This window comes from Lepisma saccharinum, chromosome 15 (assembly GCF_977018435.1).
Source record: "Lepisma saccharinum chromosome 15, izLepSacc3.1, whole genome shotgun sequence".
Taxonomy (NCBI): Eukaryota; Metazoa; Arthropoda; class Insecta; order Zygentoma; family Lepismatidae; genus Lepisma; species Lepisma saccharinum.
In genome coordinates this window covers 7,673,948-7,700,169 of record NC_139243.1, presented here as the reverse complement: position 1 = coordinate 7,700,169, position 26,222 = coordinate 7,673,948, and the positions used below count along the sequence as shown (strand labels likewise).

Sequence of the window (26,222 nt, the reverse complement as noted above, 5' to 3'; positions counted from 1 at the left end):
GTTATGTGTGGTGTCTCCACTTGATTTGATTTTATTACCATAAGAAAACTAAATTAATTCTAATTTCGTTCTAATTGTTTGATTTATTGTCTCTATATATTAAGCTCTGAAGTATCCTACTTCATTTATGAAAGAAACCTTAGTTTGAAGAACCTATTTATGATAATTTTCATAGCCTTTGCATTGTTCCATAATCCTACAAAGTAAACAATGTGCATGGTGTCACACCCGTCAAAAAAAATTTGTCACGCCCGTCACAGGCAAAAAATGTTTATAAAAAGAGTATGTAGTAATATTTTTATAAATTAAAAGCATTTAAATGTCGTAAAGTTTGCTTTATGAAAATAAAATGAAATTGTTTCAGTAAACCCATATATTTCACACAGTTTTATGAAAGACTGAGGAAGGTCCCAAAGGCAAGTCTTAGAAGTGTCACACCCGTCACAAGTACAGTCACGGACAGTTCTGGGTTGTAACGAAAGCATTGACTTTCAATGGAATAATTACAACTCAGCAGTGTCCATGACTGCACAAGAAATATATTTTCTGTATCTGAAAATTGAGATGGGATAGAAATATTCTGAAAATATATAACTTTACATATTTCAAGATGCTAAGAAAATAACTAAAAATTGAATGTAAATGTGTCTGAATGTCACATCCGTCACAATGTAATTGCCCACTTGTAATTTGTCGTGCGTGTCCAGTGGCGCAGAAAAATTGGGGATTTCTGGGGGGGATATACAAAGTTCAACCTCCATGTGTGCGTGCGTGCGTGTGTAGAAAGAAACACCATGAGAGATATAAATATACATACGTCACAAGCATCTCTACCCTCTGTGCCAGCGCACACTGATGTATCTGGAAGGACATATCCTGGGCCGAACTGTTGCCTCAAAGCCTTCTGACACTGGGGATTGGTCCAAATGGGAACGGGGACTTCTTTGAGGACAACCGAGTGATCGGCGGCTGAAAGAGGAAAAAGTTTACGTCACAAAACTTTGTATACAGATGTTTGGAAGTAATAGTTTACTTTTTCCAGTACTGTATAGTAACTTTTTAAATTAAGAAAGTTATAGTTTGCTGAAATAATATAAATAAGATTTTCATCTTCATATATGCATTTGTTACGGGCAAATATTTTATGTGATTTAATTCTTTCAAGTATAAAGGTTTAAGCTGCATGTTTTAACCTTTACAATTTCATATTTCAACATATACAGTTTATTATCGTTTAAATAAAATGTTAACTTTAGAAGGTATTCAGTATAAAATGATCAGCCCGCTTACAGTTTAAGCATGCAACACGATCTACGAGTTATTTCTTTTCTACACTGACAAGAAGAAAATTGCAGATGATAATGTACATAGAAGTTTCTGTTAAATAAAATGAAATTGTGAAGATGACCCTTAGATCTGGCAAGAAGTGATGATCCCTAGAGTAATGTGTACAGTATAGGACGCTTCTGGATTGTAACAATCCCATTAACTTTCAATGGAATTGTTACAAGCCAGAAGTGTCCATGACTGTACTGGACCTTAATTAAAAAAAGAAAAAAAAACTTATTGTTAGCTTGAGACGTCCCCTCCGCTCAGGATGTCTACTCTTTCTCCTGCTGTTTGTACACGATCAAATGAATCACGAACAAGTCGTTGAATTGAACGCTTAAATCGACAATTGAAAGTCGTTGAACAGGAAATCTTGAATGGTCTGAAATTGCACATGTACACCATGACAGAAAAATTGGAAAAGTTCACATTTTACCAAAACGTGGCAGTGTGTTCGGCACGAGAAGAAATAGATTAGCTGTAACAAGATAATAAATATCTTCCCAAAGGAAGATGCAGGGCATATTATAATCTCGAAAGAAGTGTGATGTTGATGTATTTTCTCGGTTTTGATTGATTTCCTTAATTTTACTTCGCTTTTTGTGCCACGTTTGGCTAATTTGCAAATATTGGGATGAGTGATGTGATGAAATTGATGAATGGAGACTCAAAAACATCCATGTCCAGGCCGGGATTCGAACCCGGGACCCCTGGCGTCATAGCGCGATGTGCTAACCACTACGCGACAGGGGCCGGTGTATTTTCTCGGTATTTATAGTCTAAATGTTATCCGAGACACCAGAAAAATATTTTGATGAAAATCTCATTTCCACAGATAATCAGATAGTTGTTTCTCGTTGTCTTTATCTAAACTTCAATTTAAGATCAACAAAATATTATGTTTTACGGTTGTTTGTCGAACATATTTTATTATCAGAGTACTCACTGCTGTTGAAATGCACATCATTCTTTGCTGTATAATTGCGATTAAATAAATACAGACGAAAATGTTCCACAGCTCCACCTTTCCTTTCTAGCAAATCACAACTGTGTCTTGATGCTTCTTTTCGATAATCGACTTTAAAAGCATGTGCTCTGATTGGTCGAGAGTCAAGCTTGGATGGCGTTTATTTCGTTCCTAAATAGAAATTATTTGACCTAATCTTGAATCCAATGAGAAAAAATGACGTGGTCTCTGACGTCATTTAGATTTAAGCGTTCAATTCAACGACTTGTTCGTGATTCATTTGATCGTGTACAAGGCGCTTTAGACTCTACTTACACTCAGACCTACGTCCCCAGCCTGTGACGTAGCACCTTAGTTCGGAAGTCAGCTCTGCGAAATCTGTCTGTTTCGGCATGCAGACTACATCGATGTTATCCTTCCTTCTGGCCGGCTGCTTCAGGCGCACAAGGGCGATATCATGAGCCAGGGACCTGTTGTCGAACCCTGGGTAGAGAACTATGCTCGTGACGTCGAACTCCTCGTGACGTAATGGCTCGTTCGTGTTGGTGACGTCATACTCACCCAGTCGTACTTTCAGCACATCCGATAACCTTTTCTGAATCTTCAAGCTGTGGAGAAATGAACATTGATGATTATAGAGTGGCGTTTCTTCATTGATGATGTAATCATCTGACTTTGCCAGTACTTTCTTACAAGGAAGGCCTGTGCAGACTATTTGCTTACATGCAACCTCATCACTGGTAGGCCATGAGTCGCAAAACATTGTCGTCATCTCAGTCCGATAATATCACCATACAGCAATCATTATCTTATATTCACACATATACTAGAAATACTATGTTCAAGTTATGTCAGTTTCTCGCCCACTCAACACACATTTGCGACTCTGTGCTGACATCGTGTGCATATCCATGACCTACCAGTGATTACGTAGCATGTACATAAAGACTCTGCACTGGCCTTCTTATAAGAAGGCATTACCTGGCTCACTGAATTCACTTCATGCACTTAAGGTTGAAATGGACATCAACTAATTTTCCGAAAATGCCCTTATTTTCAAAAACTACACTGATATTCTAAATTCTAACCGACCAGTACTGTTTAGAAACTCTGCTACAGGATTCTGTATAATCTTTATGTGGATATCATTTACAGTTTTTTTAAAATATTAAAGTATTTGCAAGATTATGCTGCATTATAAATATCTATATAACTGTGAAATTTCTTCAGAATGTTTCTCATTTCTAAACGAATAAAGGTGTAAGACATTAGAAAGGATGTGTGGTTTTCAGAAACGATTGATATTTTTATAAATATGATTTAAGTTAGTGAAACCTCAACAATTTTGAATATTTTATTTCAAATGAACATGCATTATTATATATTTATTTGTTAGTCTACATTGCAGTGCTGATAATAAATTTGATGTAATACAGCACTTAAGTAAAGGCATTTACATAAAATTGCATTTTAATTAAATGAAATTTAATGGAATGTAATATTCACTTAATATTTATAATTACGTACACATAACCCTACTTTGCTAAGAACTGAGGTTACACTACATACTGTTATTGCTTTGTTAAAATAGAATTAGTTAATCTTTTGCTTATTTCTGCTAGTTCGATGGATGATATTCAACTTGACGTCATCACGCAGTGCAGTTTGGGAAAGAACAGCATGAAGTCCGGCAAATAGATTTGCGGGTGTTAAGGAAAGCGTATGAGAAGCCTTGTTACAGCGAGAAATTTGCGAAATTTTGTACGTACACATTCCTCATATGATCACAATAATCACACCTTGAATCATTTCGACAAACCATACGCACAATGTTTACCCGGCGTATTTTCAAGGCAGGATCTGATCTGTTTGCCCAAAACATGGAGGCGGAGCGTGATTTCGCGCAATGAATTGTGGGGAAAGTTGTTCGCTGAATATCATCCATTAAAGCTATGGTATTGTAATAAAAAGAGATTTGATCGAGGTAAAGAACGGTATCTTGGACATTATTTATAAAAAAAATCAGTATGCTCTGATCTCAATTTAAAGTTTTGAATTCAATATTCACATAACTTCATATTCCATGCAAGAGGCGTAATGAAGGAATCACTTACTAATCATCCACACAGTGAGCGGCTGTAAGTACCCAGCTTTCATCTAGTAAGGACGCCCCACACACATAGAGATCGTCTGGCTTCTCCAAAATGGCTGCCTGTAATGAAACAGATAATAAAAGATTTATACAAATCCAAGCATTAGCAATGTAGTTTATGAGCACAAGCTCTGTTTTTCTCTGTGCATTCAGATGTTATTTAACACGAATAGATGTACGTTTAATGAAGATAAAAGGAGGCCAGAACATCAAGAAACCTAACATCGAGAAACTTTAGGGATGAAAGACAAAGGAAAATGTTTGAAACAGAGTTGAAAGAAAATGTAGTTGAAGTGAAAAACACGTTTAAAAACAGTGACACGATCTGGCGAGGAATAAAAGTTTGCCTTAACAAAGCCGTCGAAGACACTTTAGGTACAGGGAGAGAAAGAAATGCAAGAAACCATGCATTACAGAAACTATGCTCGAAAAATGATTGAAAGAAGAATATGGAAAAATATTAATAGACAAGAAGGAAGAAGAAAATGCAAAGAACGTAATAACCAGCTAAGAAGGGAAGCAGATAAGGCAAAAGAGAAATGGATGAAACAAAAATGCGAAGGAATAGAGGAATTAGAAAAAAGAGGGAGATATGACCTGATGTACCGTGAAATTCAATGCCTGGATTTACAAAAAAGAAGTGGGAAGCAATGTGGATATATTAAACACATGAAATATTAAACATGGGAAGAGTATGTAAAAGATCTATACGAGAAGGAAAAACCGACCAGATACTCTATGCATAGAGAAAGAAGTTCAGGTATCTGAGGACGAAAAAGGGCTACCCATCAGGATGGTAGAATTTTAATTTGTACTCAAAGAAATGAAGAACGCAAAAGCAACAGGAAGTGACCAAATTCCTGTAGAACTCATAAGAAATATGGGTGAAGGAAAGAAAGACATGCTACACTTATGCAATGAAATCTATGAAAAAGGCATATGGCCAGAAAATTTCGTAGAAACAATCGTGGTGCCTATAAAGAAGAGAAGTAACGCCAAGAAATGTTCAGAATGACAATCAGTTTGATATCACAATCAGCAAAAGCTCTTTTTCAGAATTTTAAATAGATGCCAAAACTCTAAAATGAACAGAGAGATAGAGGAAGAACAGTTTGGTTTTAGAAAGAGAAGATGCACGAGAGACGCCGTAGGACTACTGAGAACACTTGGAGAAAAATGCCTGGAAAAAGGTAAACAAATGTTTGTAGCATTTGTCGACTTGGAGAAAACCTTTGATAGAGTGAACTGTACTGTACCAAGCTCTGAGGGATCCTGAAGAATATTGGTGTAGATTGGAAGGAAAGGAGGCTTATCTGCAACCAGTATATGAAACAACGTGTAAAAGTGAAAATAGGAGAGAAATGAGCCAAGGAAGTGAAATTGGAAGAGGGTACGACAAGGCTGCTGCATTTCACCTACATTATTCAACATCTATTTAGAAGAAATAGTAAAAAAATGCTTCCAGAGCAAGGGAGGAGTAGCAGTAGGAGGATAGAAAATATGTTGTATAAGATTTGCAGATAACATGGCCGTGTTGGCAAAAAATGAAAGAACTATAAATGCAATGATAGTAGAAATGAATATCCACTGTGAACAGTTCGGAATGAAAATAAAGGTGAATAAAACGAAAGCAATGGTTATCGGAAGAAAGCAGAAGAAGGCAAATGTGAATATCAGAGATAAGAATATCGATCAAAATGACAGCTTTAAATATCTTGGATGCATCATAGGCAATGATATGAAATGCAGCCAAAAATAAAAGTAAGGATAGTAATGGCGAAGGAAGGCTTCAATAGAAAGAAAACTATTTTCTGTGGATCTGTGAACAAAGAACTGAGGAAAAGAGTAATGAAATGCTCTGTATGGAGTGTAGCTCTGTATGGTGCGGAAACATGGGGACTGAGAACAAGTGAGACAAAGCGACTGGTAGGTCTGGAAATGTGGTTATGGAGACGAATGGAACGGATGAAATGGACAGAAAAAGTGAGAAATGAAACAATGGTAGAAAGAGTTGGGGAAAAGAGATCAGTGCTGGACATAATCATGAAGAGAAAATGAAATTGGTTCGGCCACTGGATGAGAAGAAACTGTATCCTAAGGGATGCTATTGAAGGAATGGTCGAGGGAAAGAAAATCCTGGGAATAAGAAGATTCCAAATGATTGACAACATCAAAATGAATGGGTCCTACGCTGCTAAAAGCGAAGTGCTGAAGATCGAAAAGTATGAAGGTTGCAAGGAAAGACCTGCCCCTGGGCATAAAACAATGAATGAATGATGAGATGTAGCCAGACTAAACCATGAAATTTAATTACAGCCTTCGTGGTATAGCAATTTATTGACAAAATGCATGTACATAAAAATTTCAAGATGGCAGAAATTTTTCGAAAATGACGGAACCGGATTAGATAGATTGAAAGGGGCTGGGGGGTGAGTTGCTTAGAGCTCTCAGAAGGCCCCCTTAGTATTTCTCCCTTGGGTTTTCTTTTTGATGTCCGTCTTCCGCCCCCTCTCTTTGGCCTACTTTGGACTGTATAAGCATTTTAAATTTGTCTTTGATGGAGTATTGTTAGCGTCTTCTTACCTTTTTAACGGGTTGTATATGTCCTGTGGAAGTTCCTTTAAACCCTTGCTCTTCTAACCTCTCTCAGGGGGCTTTTTACACCAACTTTTTAACTTTCAGACAAGATAAGGGGATTTTCCTCGTTAAGTTTGAAGGGTGAAAAATGGCCACTTGTGTTGACGCACCAAAAAGAAGAATATTAACTCATTTATACATTCTTCCTACCAGTGGCGGCGATTAAGCGGGGCGAGGGGAGCAGTTGTACCCACTTTTCGCAACTTTTGCCCTGGCACTATGCTAAACCTTATCTACAAAGGGAAATATACTGTCTTTGCCCCCCCCTCAGTTTTGGCATCTTGCCCCCTGGTTTTCGAACCCAATCGCCGCCAGTATGTGCTTTCAAGGAATTTGTATTGCGTTTGTTCAACAGCAGCTTTTTTGGTGTTTTGTCTCCATTCTTGAATTACAACACACATGGTAATGGACAGGAGTTTATCCAGAATTTTCTTAACTGAGGTTTGTATTTAGGAGGTGCAAAAGTAAATTTATAGCTAAAATGACCTAAATTTGACCCTGTTAAAATTGTTGGTGTAAATTTGGAGGGTGTGTGTGGATAAACCACTTGTGATGGACAATTTGCTTAGTAATGTTTATATATCCCACTCTGACAATTTAGCACAACGGCGCGGGCTTTTGCCCGGTCAATATTTTGATATGGCGAGAAAAACTGAACATTCGTTAGTGTTATCATGCAAATTTACAAGACCGTGAAGTTTATTAAGAATGATTATTTCAAAAAAATATAAATGCAGACGGTGAACTTACGTGCCACGGCCATTCGGTGAGCTCTGCGAATCCTTCCCTGCCCGTGTCTGCCCCCTTGCGGCCGCAGCGGGACTTAATCGCAGACGGGAAGAAGCCGACTGGCTTGGCGTTCTTCGGAACGAAGCAGCACACACTGGACTCGGATATCCCGCAGTAACTGTACGGGTTTCCTCCGCTGAAAGAGTAAATGTTCCTGTTATATGCACAAAGATAAAAAAACAGTATATATTATTTATTGGAAGAAGTTAATCATACGCGCTGTACCTTTTGGAGTAAAGTAGGAATGCCCTAGTTGGCGCTGGACTGGCTAACCATTTGCTACTTTTCGCCTCACACGATACTTGTCACCGCGTACTTGTCGACAGACTTTTGTTCCTATAAGACATTGCGCAGAGCAATCTGTACTGTAAAGATGGACGAGCAATTTGAAGAATGTTGTAGGAGAATTGCTGCTTTGTGCTTTTATTGAAAATTAAAAAAGAAAAGTATGGATTAGAGATTGGCTCTAAAAAAATACAGTAATCAATGCGTACCGAACAAGCTTTTTAATTAACTCAGGTATGCATATTCATACATGAGATTCGCAAGTGTCACGTACACAAACTGCGTTGCTTTTCGTTGAAATAAAGGACCATAGATGGCAGCATGCAAGAGGAACAACGGTTATAAAAGATGCGGCATAAATAAGTTTGGAAAGTGGGTAAGAGATGGCACCACCCAGGAGAACTTATACGATTATAAATAGAGACAACGGAAAGAGCAGATGTGATGAAATAACGATTGTATATATTAATACTAATTATAAGGAAATAAATAAATAAGTTTAAAGTAATAACAGGATATAAATAAGGAGAAAAGGGGAATTATCATTCAATAATGACATAAGCGATTAGTATACAAAAGTAAAGAAGTCGAATTGCAATTTCGATTTTGCGTCTTTTACAGTTCCCACGAACTTAGAGTTTCGTGTGGTTTTTGGGTTGTTTTTTCCCAGGTGTAGCGCCATTTCACGGCAGCACCCAAGCACTTTTGGAAGCGCATACATTGTAGCTCCAAGTTAAGGTTAGCGCCGGTCAGGCGGCGATCTTTAACTAACCCCTTTTTTCTTTGTTTGTCTGGGAGATCGATTTTATTAATATTTCCGTCAATTTGAAAAGATCGATAAAGGAAAGAAAGAAGAAAAAGTACACAATATGTATTAATTGCAAGAAGAAGCAGCCTTAGCAATTATAAAAGGAAGAATCATTTATTAATTATAAGAAGAAGAAGCCTTATAAGAAGAAGCAGCATTATTAAGAAGAAGGCAATTTAATTATTAATTGCAAGAAGAAGAAAATTCATTAATCAGAAGAAGAAGATGCCATACTGATTATAAGAAGTAGATGCCATATTGATCAGAAGAAGAAGATGACATACTGATTAGAAGAAGAAGAGGCTACAAGAAGAAGATGCTATATTAATTATAAGAAGAAGATGCCATACTGATTATAAGAAGAAGAGGCCATAAGAAGAAGATGCCATATTGATTATAAGAAGAAGAAGCTCGAAGAAGATTTGGTTAAAATTAATAAAAAATAAAAGAGAAGAAAATTACTGTATGAAAAGACTTCAAAAGATATTTAATATTTGTACATAATTAATCAAGAATATAGTACGAATTGTACCCTCAGTAGTGGGTTAAATCTGTTGTTTCTTTCCATATATTTGTAGCGTTAGTAACCCTGATCTGTACCCAGAGGTATCTCATTGTTTCTACCCTGTGCTAAGCTGGCAGATGCTTACGCGAGGGACGTGGCATTGATTAATGGCGACCAACGTGTGGGGCACGATACAGACCAGAGGTTGAAATAACGCGAAGAATAAGAATTAGGATGTCCGATGAAAGACATGAAGAAACCAATAGAAAGATCGAAAAGGAAGCTTCAAGAGTGAATGAAGAATGCCAGCAGAGGAGTACAAGATTAGAAAACAAAATTTTGGCAAATAAGAAGCAGATAGATATTAACATCTCCAAAATAGATGAAGTAGAAAACAGAGTAGAAGAAATGAAAATTGTGACAGAAGAAACAATAGTAAAAGAAACTTTGAAATTCAGAGAAATGATAATTAGAGAACGACAAGAAGTTAGGGAAGAATTAGAGGAGAGTAATAAGAAAATACAAACCATCGAAAGTAAGATCGACAAAGGAAAGAAAGAGAATAAAGTACAATGGAGAGGGATAATCCCTAAAATAGAGGATATGAGAATACAAGATAAGCTAATAGGTTTCAATCGAGAAGGAAATGATGGAAAAGAAGAATATGAAAAGATCAGAATAAAAAAGGAAAGTAGTAGCGACGAATCGAATACAGAGGAGGAAATAAAGCATGAAAGGAATCATCAGAGGAAGAAAAGGAAATGGAAAGGTAGTGAAGAAGGGAGCGACAATGGAAGATGGTTGGACAAAGTAAACGGAAGTAATTTGGAAGAGGGAAGATATAAGACAAGAATCCCTAAGCCTAACGAATTACAACACTTGCCCAAGTTTAATGGAAATATATCTGACAAGTGTCCACGAAAATTCCTGAAGGAACTAACAACTAACGTGAAGCTAATGAGGATACCAGGAAATATGATACTGGACCTTATTGAAGGATGTTTTGAAAAGTCTGCAGCAGGCTGGTATCAGTTAAATCAGCACAAGTTTGGAACATTCGAAGAGTTTAGTAAAATATTTTTGGAATATTATTGTAGTGAGGAAATTAAGGAAAGGCAATTAGAGACATTGAAAAGAAAATATATAGATTGGTCCAAGATTGAGAGTTTGGAAGCACACACATGGGAAACGTTAAGGAGCTTCAGAAATTTGAATGAAAAGTGGAATGAGGAAGAGTTGGTTAGACAAGTGATACAAACACTACCAATATGGACACAAAGAGCGGTGGCTGTAGTAAAGATAAGGAAGGTGGACGATCTGATAGACTACCTCAGAACAGATGACATGCTGAAAAAGACTCAAAGGTCATGGGATAAAGAAAAGGAAGGTAGATATTATCCTAAGAGGCATCATCCTGAAGAGGAACAACGTCCAGAGCAGAAATTCCGGAAACAAGAATTCGGGATTAGGAACATAGAAGTCAGAAATGCATATAGAGGTAGAGGAAGAGGATTCTTAGAAGATAACGGAAACGGCAGAAGGCGAAATAATGTTCAGGAAGAGCAAAGAAATTATGATAGAAGGAATACAGGACCGTGGAGAGGAAACCGCGGATATAGAGGAAGAAATGATTATTGGCAAAATGTGAATCAAATAAATTCAGAACGAAGGATGGAGATAGAAGAAAGGCAACCTAGAGGAAACAATTACAACGAGAGGAACGATAGGGGAAATCCTGAGATAAATGAAGAGCGAAGAGAAGCAGTGGAATTAGTTAGAAGCCAGATGAAGAACGAAGTAGGAAATGCTGGATGGCAGCAGGTAAATGAGGAGTCGAGGAACGTGGAATCGGTCGAGAGGCTAAACTTGTAGAGCTCTCGCAGCAACTCCCAGGTGTGAGAGCAAAGGAAAATGATGAATATGTGAAGGGAGAATATAAGATAAATGAAGAAGGAATTTTGAAGTTATTTTTAATTGGAGAGCCGAGTTTTGAAAACTTAAAACCTGGAAGATCATTGTATGTGGAAGCAGAAATAATAGAAATTAAGGTTAAATGCTTGATCGATTGTGGGAGCGTTGTCGAAGTAATGAGCTATAAATGTTGGCAAAGAATTAAAGAGAAATACCCACAAGCAAAATTAGATGCTTATGAAAAGGACAAAGTCAGATTAGTTATGGCTGCGGGAAATGAAGAATACAAAATTCAGGGCACGGTACGCATCATGATGAGCATCAGAGGAGCTAATTTCGAAGTAAAATTTCTGGTGATAAAGGGTTTGAGGTGTGATATAATCCTAGGAGTACCTTTCTTAGAAAATTACAATGGGCACATACACATAAAAGAAAAACGGCCAAATCTAGAATCAATGGAGAACATGAAAGTAGATATCCCTATGGAGGATGAAATAAAAGGTTCCGAGAGCGAAATAGGCATTAGGAAGCAAAGTCTTGTATATCAGAAACATGATGCAGTGTATAAGAAGAAAGACTACGATGATATAATTGAAAATGAAAATGTAAAATGTAATGAAAGAAGAAATACAAGCCAAAGTGGATGAGTGTCATTGGATCTCAGAAAATGAAAAAGAAGATTTAAGATATATTTTGTTGAGACATAGGAGAATATTTAGCCAACGCCCAGGAGTGACGGATGTATACACCTATAGGATTGAGGTAGACACAGCGAGTCCAATAGTGTCAAAGCAATATCCTATACCCTTTGCAAAGAGAGAAGCTGTAGAAAAGGAATTGAAGAAATGGTTAAGTTGGGGGATAATAGAGAACTCCAATAGCGTACACGTAAGCCCAATGCACGTGGTAGACAAACCGGACGGAGGTGTGAGGCCCGTACTGGATTTAAGAGAGCTAAATAAACATGTGCTACTTCCCAGAAATCAAGTAGAAAGAATAAATGAATTACTACACACTTTTTCAGGCAGCATATACTTCACATCATTTGATATGACTTTGGGATACTTTCAGGTAGAAATAGAAGAAGAGTCTAGAAAATATACAGCGTTTCGATATGGATCAAGGTTATTTCAATTTAGAAGGCTTCCATATGGTTTAAATTCATCAGTATCAGCTTTTATGACGGCTCTAAATAGAATATTTAGTATAGACACAAGAGAATGGCTTGCTATATATGTTGATGATATGTGTATACATACGAAAATTGGGAGACACACATAGCAAAAATAGATTGGGTATTAAGTAAATTGGCAGAAGCAGGATTAACTGTCAAATTGGAAAAATGCTCTTTTGCAAGGAAGGAAATACGTTTCCTAGGTCATGTGGTATCTGGAGGTGAAATAAAGATGTGCCCAGACAAAAATGACGCTATAAGCAAGTTTCCAAGACCAAACACAAGGAAACAACTCCAAAGATTCCTGGGAGTATGTAATTGGCGATCGAAATTTATACACAATTTCGCAAGCAAAGCCAAGCCATTATATGAACTTCTCAGAAAACATATAAAATGGAAATGGGAAGGAGACGAAGAGGAGGCTTTCCAAAGACTTAAGCAAGACCTGATACAAGCGCCAGCCATAAGCCAACCTGATTTCGGGAAAATGTTCTTTTTAGGTACAGATGCATCAAACATTGGATTGGGAGCATAAAACACACCCAATAAGTAAGGCCATTGACCGTACAATTAAAAAACTGTTTTTCAAGTACGAAGGTCCGTATATGGTATTGGAAACGTTTAGGAACACTATAGTTAAACAAGATATGGTGACAAAGGAAGTAAGAAGAGAAAATTTAGATAATGTAAAAAGATATAATTGTACGGAAGACGTTAAACAAATGTTGAAAAGTACATATGAGAAGTGAATAGTAAGAATGGATGTTGAAGAAAATTTTTCCTTGCATACGAATCTTCTCAGAAGGAAAAAATTTACCCAGAGGAAGGGAATTTTGTGTCACGTACACAAACTGCGTTGCTTTTCGTTGAAATAAAGGACCATAGATGGCAGCATGCAAGAGGAACAACGCTTATAAAAGATGCGGCATAAATAAGTTTGGAAAGTGGGTAAGAGATGGCACCACCCAGGAGAACTTATACGATTGTAAATAGAGACAACGGAAAGAGCAGATGTGATGAAATAACGATTGTATATATTAATACTAATTATAAGGAAATAAATAAATAAGTTTAAAGTAATAACAGGATATAAATAAGGAGAAAAGGGGAATTATCATTCAATAATGACATAAGCGATTAGTATACAAAAGTAAAGAAGTCGAATTGCAATTTCGATTTTGCGTATTTATTATTATTATTATTATTATTTCCATAGGGTTACAATTAAGCCATACAACATTTCATTTTGAACAAAATTAATACAAATAATGACTTGATGCCCTATATAGTAAAAAAAAAAAAAAAAAAAAAAAAAATATGCAAAAGCTACATCTAAGGAAAATGTGATGAATTTACATTAGTATATATAGTGTTCTATAGTAGCAATGAAATAAAGAAAGTTTGAGAGTTATACACATTTAGAAGAAATGAAAGTGTAAAGGTGTGTGGGTTTGGATATGAGTGTGTATGGAATTGCTGTTCGAAGTACAGGGATGAAAATTTTAAAATATATGTGTGTGGATGGGGTTGGTGAGGAGGGGGGGGTAAGCACTGAAAATAATATTACTGGAGTTAGAATTTATAGACATGTGAACGTAGAAGACGACAGAACTGCGCTTTGCTGGTACTGAGTTTGATCTTTGTCGGGAGTGAATTCCAGGTTACCGCTGCTAAGTACGAGAAAGACTTCTGACCAAATCTGCTTTTGTTGGGTTTGGGGATTACTAGGTCTCTATGTAAGGACGATCTAGTGTTTCGGGTGCTGAACTCTGAGCGGAGCTTAATCCTATTATGCAATGGAGATGATTTGTTATGTATGCTATGGAATACCTTATTCAAGTAGATGTAATGTATTCTCGAAGTGACTGTAGGTATATTGTAAATCTTGCGCAATTGTTGGGAATTATATTCTTGGGGGTGCATGTGTATGATTCTTAAGCAATTGCTTTGGATAGTTTCAAGCTTCTTCAGATGAGTTATGTTACCGCCAAAAATAAGACTAGCACCATACTCGAATACGGGACGAATAAATGAAAGGTAGAAATGTCTACTCAGATTTCTATTAAGATATTTACGAATTTTTCGAAATATGCAAATATGGTGATAGATTCTACGAATATAGTTATTTATTTGATAATTAAAATTTAGCTGAGGGTCGATAATGATTCCGAGATATTTTAAATGATTGCTCAAAGATACTCTGGCGTCATTAAGGGTAATATCTATCGTGTTAGCCGGGATTCCCTTACCGGTGTGAAGCACCATGGCCTTCGTCTTTGCAACGTTAAGTTTCAGGTTGTTCATGTTGTACCACGTTAATACTTTGGGGAATGAGTTTTCCATTTTCTCCTTTACATCCTGGTACGTATCTCCAACATGGACGAGAAGGCAGTCATCTGCGTACAGAGTAATCGATAAATCTGAATTTATTAGTGTGATATCGTCAATAAATAGGTTGAATAATTTTGGGCCAAGTATAGAGCCTTGTGGAATGCCTGCAGACACTGACTGCTCGGTGGAAAGTGAACATCCTACTTTCGTTGATATTTTTCTATTTGCGAGAAAACTTTCCATCCAGAGAATTGTTTTGCTATTGAAACCAAATCTGTTCTTTAATTTTTCTATTAGCAAATTGTGATCAACGGTATCGAAGGCTTTGCATACGTCCAGGGAAATTAATCCAACTAGGGAATTGCTTTTTTTGTCCAGTGTCTCGCGCCATTCATTAATTAAACTAAGTAATAATAATTCCGAGGATACATCCTTCCTGAATCCGTACTGTCGATCAGACATCAGATTGTTGGCTTCCAGGAAAGTTGTCAGTTGCTTCTCTATTACTTTTTCCATAACTCGGCTTAATGTTGAGGTTAAGGAAATCGGCCTGTAGTTACACGCTAGGGTAGGAGATCCAGATTTGTGAATTGGGGTTATTATGGAGTGCTTCCAGTTCGTTGGAAATTGGCCACGTTTGAAGGACGTGTTTATTATGTCGGCGAGGGGCTCAGCTATAAGTGGGGCCAAAACCACCAGAACGCTGTTGGGAATGCCGTCCGAACCTCCTGCCTTTTTTACGTTTAATTTATTTAGAATTGCCAAAACTTCATCGACCGTAACAGATTTTAATGTGAACTCTTCAATTTGTTGGACAACAGCTGAATTAGGGTCTTTTCTTAGAATATTTATGTTCGAATTGCGAGGATTAACTTGCGCCGATGCTTTGCATATATTAGAAAAATGAATATTTAAGTAATGAGCTATGTCGGACGGGCTCGTTAGGAGGACATTGTCGACTAGTAAATGATTAATTGTAGTTTTTGATTCTCTACCCGTGATCTCATTGATAACCTTCCATTTGCAGTTGTTATTGCTAGTGGTCTGGTTCACCATATCTCTGTAGTAATTTACTTTTGCCTGCCTAGTAATTGTTGTGCAATGATTTCTAAAAGATTTGTATTGGTCCCACGTATAGTCACAAGAAGGATCCACCGCTTTCTTGAACAAGCGGTTCTTCTGTGAAATTAATTTAATAATTTGAGGGGTGATCCAGGGCTTCCTGCTTTCTCTCACCCTGAGAGTTTTCAAGGGAGCAAATTCGCCGAGTGCAGTCGAAATGAGAGACTGCAGATGACTGACCTTGTCGTCCACGGTTAAGTCGGGAGATGTACTTGCGTAGAACGGAAGAGAGGACGCGAAGGTGAAAAAATGAGGTTCGTATATTTTATGAATTTTACGGGTAGTAATTAGCTTCCTTGGCGTGCGCGTTATATTAATTTTGAGTGTGGTGTAAACGAGAAAATGGTCACTCATGTCCTCATAGACAGTTCGTGTGACTGTGTGCAAGTGAGGGTTCGAGGAATAAATGTGGTCGATTAACGATTCGGATGTCCACGTAATTCTTGTAGGCAGAGTAACAAGTTGTTTGTGTCCTAGGACTGATAACGTTTCCATTAATGTATCTGAGTCTTTGTCATCTTTCAGCAAATTTACATTCATATCTCCAAGGAATATTGATTGATGGCTCGGTGGTAAGCTACTGATCATCCTTTGCAAGATTGCGCACGCTTTTACAACCGATCCGCTAGGAGGTCTATATCCGCAACCTACGATAATATTTTTATTTGTTTTTGGGCACGAGACTCGCACCCATAGTCCTTCAAGGTCACTTTCATTGACCGAAATTACGTTAGAGGCAAGAAGGTTGTTCTTAACGAAAATAGCGGTACCGCCTCCCCGGGTGTCTCGGTCGTTTCTAAAGAGATGGAAATTTGGAATGCTGTACAGAGGGTCAGGAATAGATGATTGCAGCCATGTTTCGCTCAATGCGATAACATCGAATTTTTTTATTTCGGATGCGGAGAATTCCGTGAATTTGTTGTCGAGGGACTGAATGTTCAGGTGGCAGACGTGAATGTGGCCTTCCCCCTCCGCGAGCTGGACGTCCGGCAGGGTAGGATACAACCTCAAAAGCACTTGCTTTAAATCTGTCGGCCCCTTGAAATGTGGGTCAGCGGTCGGGGAGGGGGTGTCTTCGAGGCTAGCTACTTGGGGTGGAAGATCAGCCATTTCTTGCGGACGCGAATGACCTCGGTGTGACTGCAAGTGTTGCAAACTCGGTATCAGCTATGGCGCAATTCGTAAACTGTCTTCGCGTTGTTTGTTCAGTGCATCTGGGGGGATCGGGGAAGATAAGTACGGACTTGTGGGGTGAGTTTGTAAAAGTAGGGGGTGTTAAAAATTTGAGATCCTGAGAGTGAAATTTAGACATTTGCATAAATGAGGTAGATGATATGAAAGAATAAATAGCTACTTAAAATTATTTGAGTGAGATTGAAAAGGTACTTTCAATTCTTACAATGAAAATGTAAATAAAAAAAATGAAAAAGAAAAAAGAGAAAAAAAAGAACGGAAATAAAATAAAATAAAAACACTTGAGAATGACTCAAACTAAAAGGCGGTTGAATAACAATGTTCCCAGCAACCGATCACTGTGTTTTGTGTTAGAGGCGACCAAGTTCATCAAAAGTTGTGACGTAGTGCCTGGCATTGTTTCTTTTAACCACAATGCGGCCATCGAATGTCCACACACACTTCATACCGAATTTCTCGATTGCTCCCCTGTAGAGCTGCAATCTGGAGAAGCACAAATCTTCTTTGATAGAGATTCTACTACCTTTAAGCTTTTTCTTGGAGTTAAAAACTCTGGCCCGGGAATGATAGTTCGTAAATTTAACAATGATTGGTCTGATCTTACCTTCAGATTCGGCCCCTATCCTGTGACTCCTGCATATTTCAGATGGCTCCAATTTCACTGCTAGCTGTTCCTCAAAGAGAGAGAGAGCAACATTATCTGTGTTTTCATTCGGGGTCTCCGGAATTCCGAATATCCGGATACTGTTCCGCCTCTGATACTGCTCCAGATCCACCACCTTTTCTTCTAATTTCACCAGCTGATTCTTGACCTCTTGGTTTTCTTCCTTCTTCCTCCTAAGCTCTTCCTCGAACTGGTGAACTTTCTCTGTGTTAAAGTCGAGGAGATCTTGTAGACGAGCCACCACTGCTTTGGTGATCGAGTCTATGAGGCAATCCTTGATCATCGATAGAATGTCAGGGGATTGCACCACTGACTTCACCTCCTCCGTCACTTGTTTCAGTAAGTTCGGGGGAAAACACTCCTTGACGGCAAGGGACGGGCTGCCTGCCGATGCCTGCTTCTTCGGAGGAGCCATATTGAATGCACAACACTGCCAATTCACACGCACACGAAAGTTCAATAGAAGGAGCACACTGCGTAAAGATAATCTTATTTTCGCACACGATACTGTTCCTACAGCTATTGTTTCACGCCAGTAAGATGCTACAAACGACTGCAATTTTTTCCTTCTCCTTCTTTATAGAAAGTGCTGGGACAGCGTAATTTGCCCGTCTAGCTAGCTGCCGCCATGTTAACTCATGTTCCCACGAACTTAGAGTTTCGTGTGGCTTTTGGGTTGTTTTTTTCCCTGGTGTAGCGCCATTTCACGGCAGCACCCAAGCACTTTTGGAAGCGCATACATTGTAGCTCCAAGTTAAGGTTAGCGCCGGTCAGGCGGCGATCTTTAACTAACCCCTTTCTTCTTTGTTTGTCTGGGAGATCGATTTTATTAATATTTCCGTCAATTTGAAAAGATCGATAAAGGAAAGAAAGAAGAAAAAGTACACAATATGTATTAATTGCAAGAAGAAGCAGCCTTAGCAATTATAAAAGGAAGAATCATTTATTAATTATAAGAAGAAGAAGCCTTATAAGAAGAAGCAGCATTATTAAGAAGAAGGCAATTTAATTATTAATTGCAAGAAGAAGAAAATTCATTAATCAGAAGAAGAAGATGCCATACTGATTATAAGAAGTAGATGCCATATTGATCAGAAGAAGAAGATGACATACTGATTAGAAGAAGAAGAGGCTACAAGAAGAAGATGCTATATTAATTATAAGAAGAAGATGCCATACTGATTATAAGAAGAAGAGGCCATAAGAAGAAGATGCCATATTGATTATAAGAAGAAGAAGCTCGAAGAAGATTTGGTTAAAATTAATAAAAAATAAAAGAGAAGAAAATTACTGTATGAAAAGACTTCAAAAGATATTTAATATTTGTACATAATTAATCAAGAATATAGTACGAATTGTACCCTCAGTAGTGGGTTAAATCTGTTGTTTCTTTCCATATATTTGTAGCGTTAGTAACCCTGATCTGTACCCAGAGGTATCTCATTGTTTCTACCCTGTGCTAAGCTGGCAGATGCTTACGCGAGGGACGTGGCACAGGATTCATTCACAAATTTTTTAAAAAATCAAACATTTAATTTAATTGCACTTGTAATAATAAGGATTTTAATTTTCGGCTAATCATATTTGTCACGTACATATCTCATCGCCTTGCATAAATTCCTAAATGTTAATGAACTGAACACGAATGCAGTGTACGTCATCTCGTTGCTTTTGTTTTATCGAGAAACTTACAAAAACAGCCAACACTAGGAAACCACAGACAAAAAACTCCCCTTTGCAAACTCACAGATTATTTTCAGATGTCCAAACTTTGCTCTGATTGGTTGTTCCACAGAATCCAGTCGAGGAAAGCCAGCAGCAATTAGAACATGTCCTATTCCTCCAAACAAGTCAAGCAATCAGCTAGGCAGCCTTCACATCCGGGCAGATAGCCAGTTCAGCACCAACTAACTGGATATCCAGTTCCGTGTGGTTAGGCCTTTAGTTGGTGTATTAGTTTTCGAACTCTAGTGAACCGACCTCCGTGCCGGAATGGTCAGCACAGCGCGTTACGAGGCCAAAGGTCCTGGGTTCGAATCCCGGCCTGGGCATAGATGTTCTTTGTTAGTGAATGAATTAATTAAAAGTTTTGGGTACGTCGGCACTTCAGGCCATTTTGCACCCTTCAATATATTCGGGGACATATCCCCTTACCTAAAACTGACTTCAAAAATTAAAACAAGGGGTGTAAAAATCCCCTTTGGGAAAAAAAAATTAAAAGGGCAAGGGTGTAAAAAGACCTGCACAAGACAAACACAACACATTAAAAGGTAAGAATGTACTAAAAGATTCCTTAGTGTCTATTCATAAATTTCATATCATCACTCATCTTCATATTCGCGATTAACCAAACGTGTCAAAAGAGTGAAGTAAAATAAACCAAATCAATCAATCTAATCTAATCTGAGCCTCACCGATGGCGCAGTGGTAGCGGCGTTGCCTTGTGATAAAGGGGTCCCGGGTTCGATACCCGGTGGAGGCACATAGCGGTTCGGATCCCACTTTAAACTGTAGTTCAGTCCCGATTAGCCTTACTGTGCACAAAGTGGACTTAAAACACCAAATCAAATAAAAAAAATCAATAATCTAATCTGAGGACAGCCATGGGAGTCGCCAAAAATTGTTGTAGGCGGTTAGGTCATTGGTAAAAATTGAATAGTTGAAATAATAATAACAATACTAGTCTAATAATTATTATTATCATCAAGGTTATGATTATTATTATGTAATATTAACTATTGTAAACTAATAAAATGAACCAATTATATGGCAATGTACATACAGGTAATGTAGTGAAATGCATAGTTATTCCATTTTGTTATTAACTCTTACAAACCTCGTTCAAGAAGATGCTTGGAAACTTAGGAGGAAATTTTAGTCATAATGTTCCTGGAATCTAGGACAATTGCGATGATGCCAAAATCACGGACAATTGCGATGAAGCCAAAATCACTGACAATTGCAATGATTCTGCCGGCGGAGGTAATTTTATAAATTAATGGAAGGGCAATTGCGACTAACCGAACCTTACCTAACCTAACCAGTCCTGCCCTGTCCTGTCCTGTCGCGTGGTTGTAATGCAAGTTACAAGCTACCGTCATCGCAATTGTCCACCCGCCCTTTCACTTCTAACTTTTTTCATCGCAATTGTTCGCCATCGCAACTGTCCGGCTACCATTCATGCTGTCTGACCTCCGACAAGCAACTCTAATTTTTGAAATTTTGAAAAAGCTGTGGAATCATTGTTTCTGTGTATTAAATTGTAGCATGTCAAAACAATCAGGTTCCTGTATTTAACACTCATTTTTTTTTCGATCTAACGCTGGTTTTCCTTAATTTCTTTTTTGTAACTTGCCTGTTCGACCCCCATGTCATATCCCATCATGTATTAATGATTTGATTACTTTTTTCCTGAGGCGATTGCTTTTGGAAAGCAACATAAATACAGTTCAAAACTCTTCCCACGTAGGGGAAGGAAGGGTAAAGTGGCCAGTGCGGGCAAAGTGGCCACGTGAGTTTTCTTCGCTGTATAGTGCTTCCGCCACGCGGGAGCCGGGCAAAACAGTCGCCACGGATGCTGTCAGTGTTGTCCGTGACTTTGAAGCGGGAGGCTGCACTTTTCTAGATGTGAACTCATTTTATTGTTTTTTCGCAAGTCTGATTTTATCTAAGTGGTACAAATTGTTGATTATAGGTAAATAATAGTAAGCATGGGCGTCCGGAAGGGGGGGGCAAGGGGGGGCCGTTGCCCCCCTGGAAAATGAAAGTCAACAAAAAATTATGTATTTCACACACATAATTTCATTTTAGCCACAATAATATGTGTTAATTATTGCATGAACACCATAAATTCAAATTTAAGAAATGTTTTTTTAGGGAACAACACTATTTTGGGGGAAAATGTGCCTTGTTTGCCCCCCTGGAAAAAAATACCTTCCTTGCCCCTCCCTGGAAAAAATCCTGCGGACGTCCATGATAGTAAGTGTTATAATGATATGCTCTTGTGCTGTTTGATCATCGTAAAATAACCTTTTAAATGATGTCTGTTTGAAAACGCTAAGTCATGTAGGTTAGACGTTAGACCTCAGTTTTTGTAATGGCGTCATTCCGGGCAAAGTGGCCACGAAACAGACAGACTCGAAAGGCAATGAAGGATGGATTAGATGTTTGAAATGTAAGAAGTGGGCACATGAAGAGTGCACCGGTTGTGACGAAGAAGATGATGAGTTTGAGTGCGAATTTTGCAAATAGGCCTACGCCTAATCCTTTATTGATAGACTATTGATTACGAATTACTATTTACTTTATCTTGTAAAGATTTCATACTTAAGATAATACTTAAAAAACATAATACTTATTCTTAATGTGTATTACTTCAGCTTGTGTTGATTAAATACACACTCTGAATCAATGTGATTTGTTGATTTACCTATGCAGGTAAAATGGGAAGGGGCTGGCCACTTTACACAACCTAGGCGGGCAAAGTGGCCACTTCGTACTTTTTTTTAAAAAAGTAACGTGTACATTTCTAAACAACAGAAATTAAAAATAATAAAATAGAAATTGGAAGTAAAGTTATTATACTTACTATTGGTCTATGTTTCTATAAGTTTGCTGATTAAAAAGGTATGATAAGAATTCATCAATCCTTAGAGTGGCCACTTTACCCTTCCTTCCCCTAAATATCTTATGGCCAGCAGGGTGTGAAATCCTTAGAAAATGGTTGGAGGGACAATGTCTGTATCAGTGGCGTATGCTGTATTCACGACCTGGGCTATTATGAAACTGATAAACCTGATGATATTATGACACTGGTGAACGGACACTCACAAAGAATCACTGGCGTACCCAGGATTTGTACACGTGAATAGTACATAGGATAATGCTTTTTAGGAGGGGGGGCATACAAAGTATGCTATTTCGTATTTTTAAAACTCTCAAAAATGGCAATGGTGTCGTGGGTCATTCATTGTAAGAGAGGTATGCATTTACCACTCTGGTTTTTCCCTACTCACTCTGGTATCATGTCTTCAAATGTTCCTTACGTTTTGGAGTTTTTTATTGAATTTCCGTTTTCCTTTAAAATTCGGTCCAAATTTCCCTGCAAAGTGAGAAAATTCCCTTCATGTGGCAACACTGCGTCAAGTTATGCTGTAATACAAGTTTTTAGCATTATTTATCCATTTAAAATTCGGTCCAAATTTCCCTGCAAAAATGGAAAAATTCCCTTCATGTGGCAACACTGCGTCAAGTTATGCTGCAATACAGGTTTTCAGCATTATTTATCCATTTAAAATTCGGTCCAAATTTCCCTGCAAGAAGGGAAAACTCCCTTCATGTGGCAACACTGCGTCAAGTTATAATGTAATACAAGTTTTCAGCATTATTTGTCCATTTAAAATTCGGACCAAATTTCCCTGCAAAATAGGAAAATTCCCTTCATGTGGCAACACTGCGTCAAGTTATGCTGTGATACAAGTTTTCAGCATTATTTATTCATTTAAAATTCGGTTCAAATTTCCCTGCAAGAAGGGAAAACTCCCTTCATGTGGCAACACTGCGTGAAGTTATAATGTAATACAAGTTTTCAGCATTATTTATCCATTTAAAATTCGATCCAAATTTCCCTGCAAAATGGGAAAATTCCCTTCATGTGGCAACACTGCGTCACGTTATTCTGTAATACAAGTTCTCAGCATTATTTGTCCATTTTTGAAACTAACAATTCCATTCTGTCTGGTAACGTGACAAACCATCCCCCCTCCTTCCCGCTTACCTCATGACGCAGGTCCAGTATTCCATGCAGTCGCACCCGAAATCGTTGTGGGCCTCGTTCGAGTGAAGTATCTGCGCCGAGGTGAGCCGAAAGGTCACTTGCACGAAGGTCACCAGGGCCAATAGGAGCGCCCCGTTGCTGCACAGCGCTGCCATCTTCACCTGCAAAGGTGAACCACTTTCATTACAACTGAGAAAGTATCCTGTGTCGGACTGTGTGTCACCCGACAATTTTCCACTAACAAGTTTCGAATAAAATCAATACAAAGAAAATATAATACTTTAGGAGAAAAATCAAGGAAATTTTATGACTATTCTATACATAAGGTTAACATATTTAAAAAAAAAAAAACGGGACTGCAAAATATTAATAAAAGAAAAACAATGATTGTGAAGCTCAAAAATACACTAAATGCATGACAAATGCACACTCCATTGACATGCCCGTGCAGGAAGCAAGGAAAATTACAGCAAAAGTGCAGATACTTATTGACCGACCCTCGTATGTAGAATGATTTCTTCAAGTTTTCATTATTTGGCCTTTTGGATTTGAGTTGTCCTAACATTGGGGAACATTCCTGGGAAAACCTTTCCTTTAGTATTTAATTTCGGGTTAGAGCAAAATTTTAGCTAATTTCACCCTAAGTTTCGATCCCCAATTGTTGTTAGTTTTCTATGACAGGTTTACGCTACTCATTCGTAGCTCCCCAATTTCCTCACGATGGTGCGTGGTCCCATACACAGGCCGAAATCTCAGGAGAAAAGTTGTTACGCTTCCGCCAGGAGACTCGAACCTGCGCGCCTCTCGTGGCCGGAGCTCAAAGCTTGGCACCCACCGAGACGCTGCAACCAGGGGTGCCCATAGGGAGGGATTATGGCGCAAGTTGCGCCATCGAGATTTTTTGTGGGGGATTTTTTTCCCTTCAAATAATATAAAATTCAACATTTATCTCTCTTTCCAAAATACAGTAGACTCGCGATTAACCGAGGCTCCGGGTTAACCGAGGGAGTGGTTGGAAAACATCGCGCTTCATAACTCACCACCCTGTTTGTTTATAGAGTCAAGTCACGGTCCGCGCTGCACGTGTTCGTTACATTGTCGGTGTATCCGATTGTTACGGTGGTGTTTAAGTCTGTGTAGGCCTATTCTAAGCGGGAAAAGTAATCTTCTCATTTATGTTGTACTAGTAATAAATAATTACTATACAGTTATAAGTTTTGTTTCGTCATTTACGACCTATTAGCACATTATCTCCGTATTATCCGAGTTTTCCCGTATCCGAGGTAATCTCGGTCCCAACTAGCTCGGATAATCGCGAGTCTACTGTATATGTAAAACTTTTACACCTTAAATGAACCATATTTATAATCCACTAGATGAAGAAAGCAAAGTGTTTAAGGGTATTATCCGAAGGGGGGGGGGGAGAAATATCCAACCCTTACATATTAGGCCTTAATTGACACGTGGGTTCTGGGGGGGAGGGGAGGTTCTGAATTAAAGTTTGGGGTGGACAGTATCCAAGTATAGGTCTTAGATTATGGCGTGTATTTTAGTTAGTCTAAAATTGGCATGGAAATTTTGGTGGAAGGATTGAGTATTCAATTTAAGGGGCAGATCGAAAGCTCTTGATAAAGTATTAAATCTTAGATTGTCAAAGGATTTCTGTAGTGGAGAGAGAGTTGGAACATTCAATTTCGGAAACTGTATTTACACGTTTTCGACCCCGAACGTGCCAAAGGAGAAGCTGGAAAAGACTAAATATCTCTGGAATGGATCATAAGAAAGAATTCATACCCCCCATTAAATTAATATTCTTGAAACCCTGCAAAGAAATGGATGACAATATTTTCTTGCTTGCTTCGCTCGCAATAGTGTGTTGCGAGCATGCGTGTTTGGCACTTTAATGAGGTGAATGTGAATAGCTGCAATACAAAACAAGCGATATTCTCGATTTTGATGAACGATTTTAGGGGTGGTCTTGAGTGATGAGCATCCCTGTTTAGGGAGGAGGGGCAGATCAATTATAATGTTCAGGGCGCGAATGATTTGATTTGGGCGGGACGCATGACATGTTTTTTGGGGGGATGCGCCATTGGCCTGGGGGGGGGGATGGGCACCCCTGGCTGCAACAAACGCGTTTCCGGCTTCTCAGTGAGCGATAAGCTTTAAAATAACCTACAGACTTCTGGCATGGAAATTCCCGCTTCGGTCCCCTGCTTTTTCCTGTAGTGGGCGTTACACCATTTGATTTCAATAGAAGCAGACAACAGAAGTTCTGTTGCTTTCTGTTGCCGCGTCTCAGTGGGCGTCAATATTTAGACCGCACGTCCACGGTGCGGGACATAAACGCTATCTGTATGTGTTAAATCTCAAAATGTTGGGCAATTGGAATTGACTGCACGGAGGTAGATGTATTTCCTTCTGTTATTGGAATGCCGCCGCTTCACGCCACACCGTCATGGCAATTAGTATCTGTCAGAACGGTGGAAATTAAAGGAATAAAGTCGTAATGAACGTTGACGTCAGAGAGAAGGCAAGCTCAATTTTCTCTCGAACGGAACTTCACGACGACCTTTCG

At 38.4% G+C, this 26,222-nt stretch overlaps 1 protein-coding gene across 1 annotated transcript in view; it reads right to left on the bottom strand.

The window, feature by feature from the left end:
• LOC145999549 (chymotrypsin-like protease CTRL-1) overlaps positions 1–26,222 on the bottom strand; it is a 149,411-nt gene that overhangs the window by 3,187 nt on the left and 120,002 nt on the right. Inside the window, exons 4-8 of the mRNA XM_083136551.1 lie at positions 23,645–23,805; positions 7,836–8,010; positions 4,411–4,508; positions 2,612–2,904; positions 818–969 (exon numbers count right to left, since the gene is read on the bottom strand). Coding sequence (XP_082992677.1) covers positions 818–969; positions 2,612–2,904; positions 4,411–4,508; positions 7,836–8,010; positions 23,645–23,799 — 873 coding nt within the window. The 5' untranslated portion in view covers positions 23,800–23,805. The remainder of the gene's footprint in view (positions 1–817; positions 970–2,611; positions 2,905–4,410; positions 4,509–7,835; positions 8,011–23,644; positions 23,806–26,222) is intronic.